This window comes from Hemiscyllium ocellatum, chromosome 16 (assembly GCF_020745735.1).
Source record: "Hemiscyllium ocellatum isolate sHemOce1 chromosome 16, sHemOce1.pat.X.cur, whole genome shotgun sequence".
Classification (NCBI taxonomy): Eukaryota; Metazoa; Chordata; class Chondrichthyes; order Orectolobiformes; family Hemiscylliidae; genus Hemiscyllium; species Hemiscyllium ocellatum.
In genome coordinates this window covers 78,388,166-78,406,375 of record NC_083416.1, presented here as the reverse complement: position 1 = coordinate 78,406,375, position 18,210 = coordinate 78,388,166, and the positions used below count along the sequence as shown (strand labels likewise).

At 46.4% G+C, this 18,210-nt stretch overlaps 2 protein-coding genes across 2 annotated transcripts in view; one reads left to right on the top strand and one right to left on the bottom strand.

Moving 5' to 3' along the window:
- The window catches only part of apbb3 (amyloid beta (A4) precursor protein-binding, family B, member 3), a 77,253-nt gene extending 74,192 nt beyond the window's left edge, over positions 1-3,061 (top strand). The window contains exons 10-12 of the mRNA XM_060836634.1: positions 680-795; positions 1,880-2,059; positions 2,816-3,061. Of these exons, the coding sequence (XP_060692617.1) occupies positions 680-795; positions 1,880-2,059; positions 2,816-3,061 (542 nt within the window). The remainder of the gene's footprint in view (positions 1-679; positions 796-1,879; positions 2,060-2,815) is intronic.
- Positions 3,062-8,697: 5,636 nt separating this feature from the next.
- Positions 8,698-17,995, bottom strand: mrpl22 (mitochondrial ribosomal protein L22). The gene is made up of 6 exons (XM_060836953.1): positions 17,919-17,995; positions 16,670-16,802; positions 15,721-15,786; positions 13,588-13,665; positions 10,371-10,440; positions 8,698-9,030 (listed from the first exon to the last, which is right to left on the bottom strand). Exons 3-6 carry the CDS (start codon positions 15,739-15,741, stop codon positions 8,822-8,824), a joined length of 378 nt encoding a protein of 125 aa, XP_060692936.1. The 5' UTR covers positions 15,742-15,786; positions 16,670-16,802; positions 17,919-17,995; the 3' UTR covers positions 8,698-8,821.
- Between the last annotated feature and the right edge of the window lie 215 nt (positions 17,996-18,210).

The following is an 18,210-nucleotide window of genomic DNA, read 5'->3' as shown; positions in this document are numbered from 1 at the left end:
GCATTTGAATTCAATAAATATCTAGAGTGATTTGATGATTATAAATTGATTGTCAGAGAAACCTGTCTGGGTCACGAATGTCTTTTAGGGAAGGAAACTGTTGTCCTTACCTGGTCTGGTCTACATGTGACTCCAGACCCACAGCAAAGTGGTTGACTCTTTACTGCCTCTGGGCAATTAGGGATGGACACTAAATACTGTACTAGCTAGCAATGCCCTCATCTCTTGAATGAATAAAGGAAAAATAACTCAGACATTTTATCAATTTCTCTTCCATCGAACAGACTAGCACATCTTACAGCTTTGTGCCTTAGACATATATGCAAACCCAGGTTACGAAAGTTCATTTATATTGTGAACCTGTGTTTAAACTTATACAGGAGAACGTGAGGACTGCAGATCCTGGTGTTCAGAGTTGAGAGTGTTGCCTGGAAAGGCACAGCAGGTCAGGCATCATCCGAGGAGCAGAAGGGCTTATGCTCGACTCTCCTGTTCCTCGGATGCTTCCTGACCTGCTGTGCTTTTCCAGCACCCCACGCTCAACTTTAACCATATACAGTCTGGTGACCCGGACCGCAAACATTAACTCTGTTTTCTCTCCACAGTATGTGCCAGAGCTGCTGAGGGTATATTTCTATCAGTTTGTTTTGTCATTGTCTGGGTGTTGGTGTCCTTTCAGGAATGAAGCTGGTGAACGGAGTGATAAAGAGTCTGTTGGATTCAGTGGACAGATGTGACTGGCCTTCAGTTCTCCTCCAGGTTACAGATACCACGCTGTCCGTGTCTAAGGGGGAGGTGAGCACAGGGTCTGCTTGGTCCCTCACCCCACACCCACCCACGATTCTGCAGGATCACTCTTCATGATCAATACACAGGGAATCATTATGTCCTGCACTAATCTGTATGTAACCTTTGTGTCAATGATCTGCTGTCGGATTCCCATGCTCTGGACCATTGTTCTGAAACCTTCCTGCCTTTCCATCTATCTACATTGTTTATTAACACAGTAATTCAAACCTACTGCTCTGGCCCAGATTTCAGTTACTCCTTCCTACTTACCTCCTTAGTCATCGAGACATAGAGGTCAACAGCATAGAAAAAGGCCCTTCAGCCCATCGAATTGGCACCAGTTAAAAACAACCCCCTCACTATTCTAATCCCATTTCCCAGCTCTTGGCCAATAATCCTGTGTCAAGATTAAAGTAAGGCTCATCCTTAATGAAGGGCTTTTGCCCGAAACGTCGATCTTCCTGCTCCTCGGATGCTGCCTGACCTGCTGTGCTTTTCCAGCACCACTCTTAATCTTGACTCTGACCTCCAACATCTGAGGCCTCACGTTTGCCCAATAGCCCAGTGTGCCTCAGCATCACAAGAGCACATTGAATCCTTCTCCAGTGTGATCAGGATTTCTGCCTCTGCCCCTCCACTTAGAGGCAGCGAGTTTCAGATTCCCTCCACCCTCTGGGTGAGAACAAATCTCCTCACATCCCCTGTAAACCTGCTGCCTCTTTCCTTAAATCGATGCCCCAGTCATTGGTGCCTCTAGAAAAGGGAAATGCTTCTTCCTGTCCACTCTATGTCCCACATAATTTTATACATCGACATCATGTCCCCTCTCAGTCTCCTGCGGGTGAATACAAAAAAGGCGTATATTCCCTATCCATTGCCCTCATAATTTTCTCCATCTTGTCCTCTCTCAGTCTCCTCTACTGTAAGGAAATCAACCGCAATCTGTCCGATCTCTCTTCATAACCGAACCTGTCCAGCCCAGGCAACATCCTGGTAAATCTCCCTCTGCACCCTCTCCAGTCCTACCAACCCCTCTTACAATGTGGATTCCAGAGTTGGTACAGGGTGTGTTTTTTCTTGTTCTGTACAGGATAGCAGGGAGCCATGTTGGCAGTGCCGGCTCCGGTACCTGACCTTCCTGGGCATTGGGAAGGACCCTCACACCTTTGGCCTCATTGTGGACACAGGTCTCCAGAACTTCGAGTGCCACGTTTTCTGGTGTGAGCCTGACGCCGGCTACATCTCTGAGGCCATTCAGGCTGCTTGTATGGTGAGTATTCTTGTAGCACTGGGGCAGCAGAGGAAGAGGCCACTCAGCCTGCTGCCCCTGTACTAGCTCCATGTGTTATTGCCATTCTCAATCCCTCTTTCCCCATAGCCCTGAAACGTAGAATTGTGGGGTGGTTGAACCCTCAAGCAAAGAAGGAGGCCTTTCGGCCCATTGTGTCTGTGTCAGCTCTTCAAGAGCTACCCAATGAGCTCCAGTTTTCACAATAGTCCTTCTAATGCATGCAAACATGGAGTAAGGTAAACAATAAGTCATCATAGTCCCAGAACACCAAATGGGTGCTCTCCCATGACAGAGAGAGAGAGAGAGAGACTATCGGTGTTTTAACCTGAGGATCATCACTCCTCAGATGGGGAACTGGGATATGTGTGGATGATTCTCAAGGTAACTGAACCAAAACGAATAACATACCAATGCCTAGTTTGTATTGACCCGGTTTCAGTGAAAGACAATGTTTGCTAAGAGCCAAGACACCTGTCAGTTTTATCAGCCTGTTCCCCCAGACACATTCAAAACGTACAGGGTTTGGGGGTGGGCTACTTTCAGTTTATTCACTCACAAAGGCAGGCTGGGCCAGCATTTATTGCCTGTCCCTAAATGCCCCTTCAGAAGGTGGGGGTGAGCTGTCTTCTTGAACCGCTGTAGTTTGACTCACAATGCCCTTAGGGAGGGAATTCCATGATTTTGACCCCAGTGACAGCAAAGGAATTGACTCGTTGTTGTCCTTTTGTCTTACAGCTACAATACCAGAAGTGTTTGGTGGCTGCAGCTCCCTCAGTGAGATCAAAGAGGGCCACCCACTCACAGTCGCCCCCCTCAGGCCTGAAGAAGCACTTGTCTTCCCCGATGACTGACAGCGTGGGTCCTGCACCTCGGCGCCTCCTCTCCGCCCCCAAGTTCACCAGCGGCTCCAATCTGAAACGTGGCGTCCTGGCCCTGCTGGACACTTTCAAACACAAGCACTCGGTATTGCAAATGCCGTAGTGACACAGAGGGAGGTGCTGGGTGGAGCGGGGGAAGGGAGAGAGAGGGGGACCCCAAGAAGTGGAAGCCATATTGCATGGGGTGGGGGAGTGGTGGAATTGAACGAGCTGGGGGGATTCTTGAGGTGAGGAAGGAGAAAGGGAGCCTTGGTGAGTTGGGGTAGTGAGGGGTGGGGGTGGGGGTGGGGGAATGTGGGTGGGTGGGGAGGGGACAGGGACTTGGGACTAGCAATCTCAGTGGGTGGGTTTGAGGGGATATTGGTAGTGGCGGGTTAGGGGTGTGTGGGACAGGGTAAGTAGTTGTGAGGCTATGTGCGTGAAGGGTGAATATCAGATGATAGGTGTGGCAGGTTCAGTGGGTCTGGTATCTAGGCAGAAGGGAGGTGAAGATGGGAGAGTGGACATGGTGGGGAGTACAACCAATGAGATGTGAGTGGGGGTAAAGACAGAGATGGGGGTGAGGTGGTAAATAGTTGTGTGTTGGATGTGGGCGGGCACACTGGGGATGGGAGTTGGTTCATTGAGAAATTGGGAGAGGGTGGGGGGGGAACCACATGGAGGGACGGGACATGATTTTAATCACAAATGGATCTGGGGTATTCGACAACTATAGAAATAGTCGTGAGTTGCGTTCATTTTAATTTTTTTTAAACAAATGTGGTGTAACAAATGGGAAAATCCCTCTTTGGAAAGTTACTGGTTGTCAGAATGGTGTGGAAAACTGAATTCCATTGAGTTCCAATTTTAGCTGCAGTTAATGCTGGAGGGATTCAAATTTCTGGGAGATGGGCTCACAACAACTTGTCAAGGGCATGTTCTCTCAATAAATGCTTCTCATGGACTCTTCCCTAATGCCTGGCACTGTACTGCTGGAAGAATCCAAGGGAGAAACGGGGGGAATATACGAGGCAGTTAGCTCCCTTTGCTCCCCCCACCCCCTCCACTCCACACATGGACAAGAGGAGGTCAATAGTCTAAACATCAGCAGCAGAATGAGGTCATTCAGCCCTTCAAGTTGCCTCTGCTATCCGCTGTTATGGGAATTGAACCATGCAAAGAGAGCATTAGCCTCTGGATGACTAGCCCAGTGAGACGACGGCTCAGCTGCTGTGTCCCCCTTTAAGGGACTCAAGGCTAAGACAGGAATGTGGAGTCCAGGTCCATGATCAGAGGGCAGCAGAGTCTCCTCCTGGGCTTGGTGGGGGCCTCTGCACGTGATCAGGCCCGAGGCTCCTCCCACCAGAATTTAAAGGGGCAGTGCTGGTTTAACCAGGAACTGCTTCACGTTCCCTCCTCATGGCCAGGACAGATGGCCTCTGTGTTTCACTCAGTCGCAGCCATTGTAAAGCATTCTCAAAGGTGATATCATCACTGTGGAGACCTCATAATGATTCAACCACAGGAACTGGTGGAGAGTGATGTTGTGAACAGCCCATTGTTTATTAAATAAACCGAAATGTGAATGTGAGAATAGCGGCCTTTTTCTTAATGATTTCAGCTGACAGATATCAGTAGAACTCTTCCCAGGGACATTTGCTTTTGATATTTTAATTTTCTCGGACAATTCTCTTGTATGTCTTGGTTCTGTCCTACTCACGCACTCCCTCCTTCTCCCCTTCTCAACCCAGTCAATAACTGGTAAAGGTGCATGAGCAGGTGAACGCACCATGGTCATTTCCTCTTCAGGTACTGTCATCATTTTACTTTAAGTCAGGTTTCTGCCCCTGCCTCAGCAATGTTCCAGCTCTTACCAAAGTGTGCAGACAGTATCCTGTGTCACTGTGACAAAGGGAAACTTACCTGTTCTCTCTGTAGCCTCTGACAGGGAATCTAAACGTTAGGGACTGTAGAACTCTGAGCTGCAGAGAGATAGAGTCATAGTCATAGAGATGTACAGCATGGAAACAGACCCTTCGGTCCAACCCATCCATGCCGACCAGATATCCCAACCCAATCTAGTACCATCTGCCAGCACTCAGCCCATATCCCTCCAAACCGTTCCTATTCATATACCCATCCAAATGCCTTTTAAATGTTGCAATTGTACCAGCCTCCACCACTTCCTCTGGCAGCTCATTCCAAACACATACCACCCTCTGCATGAAGAAGTTGCCCCTTAGGTCTCTTTTATATCTTTCCCCTCTCACCCTAAACCTATGCCCTCTAGTTCTGGACTCCCCCACCCCAGGGAAAAGACTTTGCCTATTTACCCTATCTATGCCCATAATAATTTTGTAAACCTCTATAAGGTCACCCCTCAGCTTCCGATGCTGCAGGGAAAACAGCCCCAGCCTGTTCAGCCTCTCCCTATAGCTCAAATCCTCCAACCCTGGCAACATCCTTGTAAATCTTTTCTGAGCCCTTTCAAGTTTCATAACATCTTTCTGACAGGAAGGAGACCAGAATTGCACGCAATATTCCAACAGTGGCCTGACCAATGTCCTGTACAGCCGCAACATGATCTCCCAACTCCTGTACTCAATACGCTGACCAATAAAGGAAAGCATACCAAACACCATCTTCACTATCCTATCTACCTGTAACTCCACTTTCAAGGAGCTATGAACCTGCACTCCAAGATCTCTTTGTTCAGCAACATTCCCTAGGACCTTACCATTAAGTGCATAAGTCCTGCTAAGATTTGCTTTCCCAAAATGCAGCATCTGGGAGGCTAGTGCATGAATCACAGAATGTTAGTCTGCAGGTACAGCAGGTCATCAGGAAATCTAATAGAATGTTATATTTTGTTATGAGAGGGACTGAATGAAAGAGTAGGGAGGTCATGCTTTAGTAACATGGGGTATTGATGAGACCGCGTCTAAAGCACTGTGTCACAATACTGGTCACCATACTTATGGAAAAATGGTAATGTGTCAGAAGGAGATCACGGAAGGTTTACTGGACTAATACCTGGAATAAGCAGATTGCCTTCTGAGGAAAGGCTAGAGACAAGACTGTATCCTCTGGAATTTAGAAAGGTCAAGAGGTGACGTAATTGAAACATGAAAGATCCTGAGAGGATCTAACTGGGTGGATGCAGAAAGGAGGAATCCCCCTGTGAGAGAATCCAAAACGAGGACCATAGTGCCTTTTAATTCTGAGGCTGGTCCTAGACTCTTCCATGAGGGGAACCATCCTCTCAGCATTGATCCTGTCTCGCCCCTTCATAATCTATAGATGTTTCAATGAGACCTCCAGCCATCCTTCTAAACCACAGTGAGCAGAGTCCCGAGGTTTTAGGTTCTTGCTCATTAGAAATCTGTTCATACCAGGGACCATTGTAGTGAATCTTCTGTGAACTGCCTTCGAATGAAATTATATCTTTCCTTAAATAAGGGGACCAAAACTGCTCCGTGCTCCAGATGTGGTCTCCCCAGCACCTTGTACAGTCGCAGTAAGACTTCCCCAGTCTTACAGCCGAAATCCCTTGGAATAAGGGCCAATGTTCCATGAGCCTTCTCGATTCCCTGCTGCCTCACTGTGCTCGTTTTCTGTGCTTTGTGCACGGGTTCCGCCAAGTCCCTTTGTGTTGCAGCTTCCTGCAGTTTTTCTCACTTTAAATAATACTGTCCCTTCCAAAAAGAATATCTTAACATTTTCTCACCATCTGTTCCATTTGTCAGCTTTTTGACAACTTACCTACCAGTAATCTCTCTGTAAACTGTATCCTTCTCACAAGCTACCTTCCCACTCATTTAATGTTGACTGCAAATTTGGCTTCAGTACACTTGCTTCCTTCCTCCAAGTCATTAATGCAGTTCTAGGATCTCCAACCAGTGGAAAACATTTACCTTTACCTGCCCTGTCTTTTCCTGTTAACATCTTGAATACTTTGATCAGATCACCCCATAACCTTCTAAATTGGGAAGAGTAGAGGCCTAATTTGTATAATGTCTCCTCATAACCTAACCTCTGAAGTTCAGGTACCATTCTTGTAAACCTATTTTGTACTCCCCCCCCCGCCCAAACCCCACCCCACCACCCCCCAACCCCAAGGCCAATATGTGGTGCTCAGATCTATTCACAGTACATGCAATCAGAAACAGAACATGAGTCATCCATCAAACCCTGATGTCTACTCCATCATTCAGTATGATTGTCACTGAACATAGCTCCATTTCAACTCTGGTTTTGGATCCCTCCACTCTTTAGTCTCAGCTGGTGTCAATGGTAGTGTCACCATCTCTAAGCTAGAAGCTCCATCTTAGGAACTTGATGGTCAATGGAGAGGTCAGTTGTAATTGGGTCAAACTGGGTGACTACCATCTTGGAAGTCCTTCCAATACCCGATCATGGCAGGTGGAAAGAGCAGGAGAAATATGGGAAGAGTGTTGAAGCCACAACCAATACGATTGGTAGCCGCAGTCCGCAACATGCAGGTAAGACGGCACGTGGCCACAATGGCATGTGAACTGTAAAACAGCACTGGAACAAACAAACACCATCAGGCTTCGGTTCTGAACATACTCGGTGACAGAGCAGTCACCACCCTCTGAGTTAAGAAGTTCCTCCTTGTCTCCACCTTGAATGATCAATCCCTGACCGTAGACCATCAGTCTGTTACACAATCTTATTGGAGAAGGGGAGTGCTCTTACATCGGGAAAGGTCTACCATCAAGACTTAGCCTTTGTCTTCTGCACTCACTGGTCATTGTCGCAGCTTCACCTAAACTATTTCTGTGGCTCTAATGTATAATACACCAGAAACAGAACAAATCAGATCACTTACATTGGTTTAACTGACAAACATTTTACAGATAGCATCATTGAAAGGTGACATACCCTTCAAACAACACAGTTAGATTTTCAATCCTGAGAAAGAGTAAACTGCAAGGCCGTCAAGTGAAGTAATCACCAACACCAAGGAATTTAGGAGACGGCACCGTACCAGCAAGCCACACAGTAAGCTGGAAGAACAACATCTCATCGCCCACTTGGACACATTACAGTCTTCAGGAGTTCAATCTTGAGTTCAATAGCATTAGAGCATAAACACCTCTTTCCATGTCTGTTACTCAGCCTAAAACTCCAGGACAGGTCATTACATGGTCAGATGTCATAACACCAGGTTATACAGCGCTGCCCTTTCATCAGTGAAAGCTTGTGGTTTCAAATTAACCTGCCGGACGATAACCTAGTGTCCCCTGACTTTGCCCAGCTCAGTCCAACACTGGCACCTCCACATTCTGGCATGAAACTGGTAGCTTTCAACACGGCCAACCCATTTCCATCCCCTCATTATCATCTTTTCTTTTTCCCTGGCTTACTATTAACCTTTGTCTGCCTAAGATTCCTTCTCCTCTCTCTCGGGGTTCTGTCTGCACGTATCTGCTTACTCCTTCCCTCCCCCACTCCAACTCCCACAGATATCAGCATAAGCATCACTTTTAGATGCTGCCAAACCTGCTGAGTTTCTCCAGCAACTTGCTTTTGTTTCAGATACTCAACTGCTTCAGATTTCTTTTCAGGGAATCGAGGGACTCGGGATTGAGGGTCAACCATGGTCTTAGTGAACAGTGGAACAGGTTCCTATTCCTTGTAGTCTGCTGTAAACACTGCCTTGAGCAATCCTGACCCTGTTCCCTGGGGTTTCACAGAGAACAGGTCGACTTGGTTTTCGAAATAATGCAAACTTGATTTACTAAATCACCGGTGTTTATTTACAGTCACCTCCCAGGCCCGTTACAGGCTCGGTTACAGCACTGTGCTGCGGTGGGCCAGCCCACAGCTAACAGTGCCCTGTCCAGCCCCCTGTGGCCCATTACAGGGAGTGAATGATGGTTCTGTTGCGCAGCTGCTGCACGTACTCCTTGGCCTGGTCAAAGCCATTTGTTGGCTTCTTTACCGGAGGGCTTCCTTCCACCAGCTTGACAAAGTAGTGGCAGTAGACTCTGTCCATGATGCCAAACATTCCTCGCCCGTGGTAGCGAATCCGCTTCAGGTACTGTCCCTTACTCGAGAATGACTCCGCTGTAAACAGGTGGGGAAGAGAAGGAACAGCAAGTGAACTGACGCCTATAATGACGCCTACACTTCCCCTCCTCCTGTCCAACTTCTGGAGCCAGCCTGTGGATCAGCAGGTAGGAGGCATGAGGTTGAGAGTTCAAGTCCCACTACAGGATTTGAGTATGAAAGCTTCAGTTCACACTGTTCAGCACTCGTTCAGTTTCGCACTAATCAGAGTTCCTGTTTTTTAAGATTCCAAAGAAGAGCATCCTGGTATCCTGAGCCAATATTTATCCCTCAACACAGCTATTACCACAGTAGTGTATGTGAGAACTATCTGTGCACAATTTGGGTGCCATGTGTTACAGGATTGACTACACTTCAAATTATTTAATCAGTTATAACATAGTCTTAGATTCTAGTGGATCCCAAAAATGCAAGATAAATACTTGTCCTTTTAATTTTTTTCAAACGAACACCATGGGTGGTGGAGTGATCATGTCCCTGGATTAGCAATCCCAGGCCCAGGCTAAAACTCTGGGCTGACATTCTACCACAGCAGCTGAGAGAACTGAAATTCAGTTAATAATTCAGGATTGTCCTCTCCAAACCTCTTCACCTCTTTCTCCAATATTAAGTTATTGCTTAAAACCTACCTCTGTCAACGAGCTTTGGGCACTAACATATCCTGATGTAACTTGGGACAAAATAGCCTCAGTGATGGTGACTATGACAACTGTAGGTTGTTGTTAAAAACCCACCCAGGTTCACTGATGTCCTTCAGGGAAAGGAATCTGCCATCCTTACCTAGTCTGGACTATATGCGACTCCAGACCCATAGTTGGCTGACTCCTAACTGTCCTCTGAAATGGCCTAGCAAACCACTCAGTTCAAGGGTAATTAGGGACAGGGAACCAAAGCTCAGCCTTGCTGGTGACACCTACATCCCACGGGAAAAAAACCCAATGATTTAGTTACTTATCCCATTTCTGTTTGCCGGAGATTTCTGGATACGAATGGCTGGCACATTTCTGAAATTACAGGTTGTTCTGCTATAATGCGCATCGTGTTAATGTGAATTCGTTGTATCGTGATTGACGAATTGGGGACACTGTTTCTAAAGTGTGAACTTTTAAAACGTGTGTTGGCTAAAACACGACTAAATTGCCAACACTTTTATCTGCTGTCTCTAAAGGGCGGTTTCTCTATAACACAGTGTTGCACAAGAACGCAATCGTCACGTTATAGAAGAACTAGCTGCACAACACTTCTGAAAAAAAAGCACCTCATTTTAAAAGGCATATTCAGTGCTGGTGACGGTGAAACTAACAGACTGCTGTACAATGACTGAGGTCCGCACTTACCTACGTACAGGTTCGATCTGTACTCCAGATTGTGGTTCCTGACTGCCATCTCTTGAGCTTCCAACAGAACCTGAAAGATGCAGTGAACAGAAGCACAGATTGAACCACAACAATAAACAGGCTAACGCTCCCAACTCCAAGGTAGCAGAAAGTGAAAGAGAGCGTGTTCAAATAAATAAACTTGAATTACACACCCCCTTTCACAATGTCAGGATGCCACAAAGCAGCTAACAGTTGACATTTAGAAAGGTGTAATGTACGAATGCTGCAAACCATTTGCACACAGCAAACTCCAGCATCAACTCACCTTTAATGCTGTACCTTTATGGTATCAAACAGAATCTGAGGTCAAGTCACACCAGGAGATATTAGTGCTCAATGCTCGCTTAGATGAGATAGGTTTTAAGAAGCAGCTTAATATTAGAGAAAGTGGTGGAGGTTTGGAGAGGGAATTTCAGAGTTTTGGGCCCAGATAGCTGAGGACATTGGCACCAATGGTGCAGTAATGGAACTGGGAAACATACCAGAGTTAGAACAACAACAAATCTGGAGAGGTTGTAGGGTTGATGGAGTTTACAGAAACAATTAATGGGCGGCACGGTGGCACAGTGGTTAGCACTGCTGTCTCACAGCGCCTGAGAACCGGGTTCATTTCCCGACTCAGGCGACTGACTGTGTGGAGTTTGCACGTTCTCCCCGTGTCTGCATGGGTTTCCTCCGGGTGCTCCGGTTTCCTCCCACAGTCACAAAGATGTGCGGGTCAGGTGAATTGGCCATGCTAAATTGCCCATAGTGTTAGGTAAGGGGTAAATGTAGGGGTATGGGTGGGTTGCGCTTCAGCAGGTCAGTGTGGACTTGTTGGGCCGAAGGGCCTGTTTCCAAACTGTAAGTAATCTAATCTTAAAAAAAAATGAGACAATAACCATATAATCTTAGGTGAGGCCAGAATATCAGGAAAATTTCTTACTACTTCAGAGGACATTTGACATTAACATCAAGAGATGGGGTTCCAGTTTAATGTCACATCTGACAGATAAGAACTCTCCCAGTACTGCACTCCCATCACCTCCAACATACCAGTCTTCAATGACTGAGGGAACAAGTTGAATCTCAAACCGAAGATTAAGGTCAAGGTTTACCAGGAAGAAATGTTACTTATGCTCTGTATTACCTCAAATGTGGATACCAGACTCCTTGAAGCACTGAGAATGTCCCCAAACTTGTAAACGACTCATCAATCCTATCCTGCCCTGTATGTAGCAGAGTCTGCAAATCACATACTGGATTTTTCTGCCAATGCTGAGCATATTGAACAATGCTGGAGACAAGTCCTCCTCAATCCCCCTGGACTGCTGAAGAGGGGAGAAAGATGGCCTTGGTACTACCGAGCAGATGCCTAGATTTTGTGCTTATCATTCTGGAGCAGGACTCGAACTCACAACCTTGCGATTCAGATGTGAAAACGTCAGAGAAAGCCAGAACTGATGCTCTGTGAGCATTAGCACAACTGAATGCAGAACTAATCCCAACAACTGGAACGACTGTGCTTTGAATTTTAATGCATTTATTTTCAAGCATGTTTCCGTCTTTTACCCTCAAACCCTACTCACCAGAATGTGGTGGATTTGTCAGGGACTGGTATCTCTCCAAGAGACATTAGACCAGGAGGAGGTCAGTCAGCCCCTCAAACCCAGTTCACCATTCAATTAGATCAAGGCTGATCTGCATCCTAATTCTATTCACCAAATGTTACTCCATGCCCTTTGCTATCCTTATACAACAGAAAACACACCACAACTCCAAACGGGTTAGCAACTTCCAGTGGGACAGGCACAAAGCACATTTCAGGCAGTTTCCAATTCAGCCTGTTCACATCTCCATCAGAAAGCCAAGGTTTCAAGTCCTACACCAAACTCTGACAAGGTCCTGGCTGATGCTCTGAGTGCAATACTGTTGGAGAACCACATTGCTGGAGGTGCTGTTTCTGGAGTCACATGTTAAACATGGTACCAATGTCTGCAACGATGACAACACTTGATGGTTCTTCGAGACTCCACTGGAGAGGTGGATTGTGTGAGGTTGCTCCCTCTTGTGGTGGGGAGTCTGAAACTGCAGGACACAGGTTAAGTACAGCAGTCACCATCATCTTAGCAGGCCACAGGGCTGCTCTCTCGTTAGAGATAGACATAACTAGGTGAAGGCAGTTTAACCCAAGGGTCACTACGTCTCAGGTGAGGGGGGTTTGGAGAAGATGGTGACCTCAGCCAGCATGGGAAGCTAACCAACTTTGTTGGCATCACCCTGCATCACAAACTACCCATCCAGCCAACTGAGCTAACCAACCTGCAAATTAGATGGCCTGTAATAAGAAGAGATCTTCCTTTTAAGATGGAGAAAGGAGAATATTTTTCTCAGAGGGTCGTTAAAATGTCGAATTCTCTTTCCAGGAGGTCACGGAGGCTGGGTCAGTCTAGGGTTTGAAGGATGAGTTAGAGAGATTTTGATTGACAAGATCTAAAGGGTTATAAGGGGACAGACAAGCAAGTGGGGATAAGACCACAACCACATCTTATCAAATGGCAGAACAGGCTCAAAGCGTCAGAGTCATGCACTGGATCCTAAATCTTCTATTTCATTAAAAGTCTCAATCACAGACTTGGGATGCGATATTAACCTGAGAGCCTGTCTGTTGCTGCACGGAGATATAAACAATCCCGTAACTTATTCAGAGGAGAGCAGGGGGTGACCTTGCTGCTGTCTGACCAATACTAATCCCAACAAACGCAAAATCAGCAGGTCTGGCAGCATCTGTGGAGAGAGAAATCAGAACTAATGCTTCGGGTCAGGTGACCTTTCCTCAGAACTCAACCCGAAATATTAACTCTGATTTCTCTTCACACATGCTGCCAGACTCACTGAGCTTCTCCATCAGTTTCTGATTTTGGTTTTTATTTACAGCATTCGCAGTTCTGTCAGTTTTTATCGAAAACAGAACAATCTGCTTATTTTGTTGCTGTTTTTGGAAGCTTGCGGTCGGTAAATTGCCTAACACTTGCCTTCCGTAATGACTTAATTTGCTGTAAAGTGGTTTGCATGACAGGTACTACATAAATGCAAATGATTTCTATGTGTCAGTGTTTAAAAATTAGCCCTCCAAGCCTAATAGTACGTATCAGCAATTGCCTGGACCGCCCTGTTCTCCGTCGGAATCTCTTACCTCCAACATCACCTTTGCTCCCTTTTTGTCATTGAACTGCAACTGGGCAACCGCTTGGTCCAAGGTCATTCCTCTGATCTGCAACACAAACCTTACGGTTCAAATCCTTCATACAGTCACCGCAATCTCCCGCTGCATTTTTCAGAGGCTCCTTGGACAGCACCTTCCAAACCCCAACTTTGAGAAAGACAAGGGCAGCAAGGGACCATGGGTTGCACACTTAAGAGGGAGAGGAGAAGGAAGTCCTTCTCTTAGAGGGTAATGAACCGATGGAACTCTTCACCACACTGGATTGTTGAGGCTGGATGATTTAGTATATTCATGGGCGAGAGAGACAGATTTGGAATTGTTAAGGGAATTTTTAATCATTTGGGGAAAAGGCAGGAGAGTGGAGTTGAAGATGATCAGACCAGCCATGATCTCATCGAATGACAGAGCAGAGTCGATGGGCTGAATGGTTTAGCTCTGTTCTCATGTTTTACGGTATTAATCACAACTCATACATTCCTTCCAAACCACTCACCATCCTGACTTGGGACAGCAACAGGTCTCACTGTTGTTTTACTCTTGCTGGGTCAAACTCCTAGATCTGCTTTCCTAACAGCACTGTGGCTGTCCATACACCATACGAACTGCAGTGGTTCAGGATGCTGCCTCACCATCACTTTCTCCAGTCGAAGAGGATGGTGCTGGAAAAGCACAGCCAGTCAGGCAGCATCCGAGGAGCAGGAGAATCGATGTTTTTAGGCATAAGCCCTTCATCACTTTCTCCAGGGCAGCTGGGGAAGGGCAATAAATGTTTGGGTTTGCTCATAACACCCATAAACTGAATATATATATATCTGTTTGAAAATCCATGCTGGCCAAATAAAGACAGAAGGAGCAAAAAGAAAAAAAATTCTTTGAGGAATCAGTCCAGACCTCGAGCAAAGCAATCTGTTTTTCCTACGTGGGACGTGACCCCCACTCCCTAATTTTACAGTTCCTTATTTTGGGATGGTTAAGTGTTGGATAATGTGCAAAAACGTGTACAGGAAGCAGCCCTCTCACAGAACTGACAGTGGTAAAGGTAAAATACTGCGGATCCTGGGAATCTTAAAACAAAGACAGAGAATACTGGAGAAACTCGGTTCCAAAGAGTTATATCGGACTTGCATCATTCACTCTCTCCACCGGTGCTGCCAGACTTGGCAAGTTTCTCCAGCATTTTGTGTTTGTTCCTGATAGGACTAGTTGGGAATATCTTGGGAGACTGTCTGAGTGTGGTAAAGGGGATCTGGCAGGACTTGTCCTTATACGATAAGGGATTAAGTCTGTGAGATGCTAATAATCATTACATCCTGGGATGTTCTTGCTCTCCTTTGAGCCCAGTGTCAAGATGGACCCACAGTAAGATGTTTCTTCACTAAAGATAATGATTTCCTAACTTTAGCAGATTCTGGAAATATTCTTTCACAGCAATAACAAGGCCAGGAATATCATAGTGCTCACTCCAGACCTGTTTCCCTGCATCTGGGGCTCAGTTTGCTGACAAAACGCAATTTACTGCTGGGGTCACTGTAAGGTCAGGGTTTACTACAACAATGACACGAGTGCTGAAGATTCTTCTTTGGTGAAAGTATTCATAAGCACAGGGGCCTTTAAAAAGGAGCAAGATGACCTCACTAAAGGGACCACCATCACAATTATAGAATCCCTCCAGTGTAGAAGCAGGCCATTCGGCCCATCAAGTCCATACCAACCCTCAGTGCCCCAGGACTGACACTGCCCGTGATGATTAAGAAGCGAGAGCAGGGAAGTGTCTAAATCTCCAAGGCCAGCTTCAGGAAGGAGGGACTTTCCCTTGTCCCCAGGATGGGGAGAGTGGGGAATTCCGATTAGCGGCAGTGCACTCTCCTTCTACCAGATCTGACTTCAAGCCACTGAATTTCAGGCAGGATCCAAACTCCCACTGACTTACCTTTCACATTACATTACACAATGTGCAGGAAACAGGGCCTTACCATTTACACCAGATACATGATCATCAGGAAAGACGCTAACATTTATGCCACTTGCATGACTGAACTAACCAGCAACAGATGTGGGATTTTCTTCAGGTACATGATCAGAATAAACATAAAACACACTCACCAGTTTTGCCAGATACCACATTTTGTCCTTGCTGTATTTGATTTGTCTCCTGCAATGGTAAACTTCCTGTTGAAGTATAAAACAACATTTATAATCAAATCCTCACCCTTGGCACTACCTTATCTTGTCTGTGACTGGGACAATGGGACCACACAGCACTCTGCTTCCGCTATGTCACCAGGACCTCAGTGACCTGTGCCTGTGAGAGGGTCAGACACTGTCACACTTTACCCACATGCTAACAACACAATCAGAACATGAACCCTTTCAGATCTGGCCTGTGGCTGAAGAAAGCATTCTGAGCTGTGGTGCCCTTAAAATAACACAGTACACGGAACATTAACTCATTACTGCAGGGAGGTGGTTGGGTTGAATTGTATGAACGCAGGAAGGAGAATAGACTTTTGCCCTTTAATGCAAGGGGAATGGAACATAAAAGTAAGGATGTTTTGCTATAGATGCCGAGGGGGCTGGTGAGATCATATCTGGAATACTGTGTGCAGTCTTGGTCTTATGAGGAAAGGTTAGTCAGACTGGGCCTGTTTCCACTGGAGTTTACAAGAGGCAATCTTATAGAGGCATGCAAGAGTCTGAGGGGATTTGACAGGGTGATGTTTCCCCTTTTAGGAGAGGTAGGAAAATTGTTGACCAACAAGAGAGTCAGAGGGTTATGAGGAAAGCCAGGTTTGATGTCACAAACAGATGGAGTCAGCTCGAATGGTGCAGCAGGGGCTGGAGCGGAAGTGCCTCCTATTTCATTACACATGGAAATGGGATAACCTTCCATTTCTTTGCTACTTGTTCCTGTACTAAAGGGATTGTAGGAATGTGGGCAGTAGCTCATGTGGGGCCTAAACAACAGCATCAACAGATCAGGCTGAATGGCTTGTTTCTACGCTGAACGGTCATTGTCAGTTAAGGACAGGCACAGCAACGGGATGCAACTTACCACGGGTCTGCGAGGCTCATCTGGCAGCTGTGGAGGATAAACCACGCGGTTCTTCCTCTCCCAGTTCTTGGCAGGTACAGGCAGGCTGCTGTGTATGTGGGACTGAGGAACAAGGCTGCATGATGCGAGCAATCTACAAGCAGAGACAAGGCAAAGCTGCAATTTATGACAGATCTCAATACTCAGGATCCAGAGATTATTCCTTTCCTGTTTTAGATCTGCATAGGAAACTCTCCGATGACGTGCTCAAATTTGCAATTGGTTGCAGAGAAAAAGGGGAATGGAGCTTCTGAAATGTGGGCTGTGTAGAGTAGGAAATGGAAGGAAGATGGTGCTGTAGTGGCAATGTCAGAGGCACAGAAAAATGCTCTGGAACACAGATTCAAAGGCAAAGATTGCAGATAGTGGAATTTACATTTCACAAGCCTGGAATTTGAATTTAATCTAGTAATCGCGACCATGAGACAACATCGATTGTTGTAAAAACCCATCTGGGTCATCAACATCCTTTAGGAAAGAAAACCCGCCATCTTTATCTGGCATTGCCTGCATGTGACTCCAGACCCACAGTGACATGGCTGACTCTTAACTATCCTCTGAAATGACTCTGAGAGTTCAAGGACAATTAGGGGCGAACAATAAACACTGACCTTATCCACATCCCATTAAAGAACAACAAAGAATTGCCAAGAATCAGCTGGATAGATAGAGAGAGAGAGAGAGAGAGAGAGAGACAGACACACACACACACAACTGTATGGGTTAGTCCAAGGCTGGATGTTCAGGAATCAAAAGGAGTTGCTATGTACAGAGAGAGAAAGAAAGAGAAGGGATAGTCTCCCCAGTGCCCTTATCGCAATCAAGAGCACTTAACCTGGTCGATTGTCTAATCTAGTACTACCCAAACTGTTCCCCACTGTCACCACATTTGGAGGCTTAAAAATTATTGGGACCCCTTAATGAGAACTGAGAAGGGATGGGGGGTCAGGGAGGATGAGGGAGATCAAGGAAGGGGCTGGCGCACTGAAATTTCAAACTTGTAAATCTACTTAGGGTCCCATTCCTAACTTGGGAAGAAACATTCCAAAGCATTATAGCAGTGCTGTTTATGGGAGCTTGCTGTGCACAAATTGGCTGCAGGTTTTCTGACACAACACTTTCCAAGGTGGTGAAGCTCCATCCTGAGGCTGCGATAGGCGGCGCTAAGTAAATGCAAGTCTTTCTTCAAGGTTCATAACTGCAGCCTTACCTGCTGTGAATGTGGGTCAGCAAACTCCTGGTAAATGCAGCACCTGCAGAAGGGAGAAGTCAGGAGTGAATGAGGGAAGGTGTGGAGGGAGCAAGAGAGGCATTCATTGAGCTGCTGGAGGGTCGGGAGGGGAAGACACTCACTGGGCTGCAGGGGGAGGGGATGATACAATCACTGAAGGGGGAGGATGGAATGGAGGAGGGTGCCATCACTGAGGGGGGAGGGGGTCCACACTGAGGGGGGAGGGGGGAGATTGAGGAGGGAGTCCACACTGAGGGGTGGGGGGAGACTG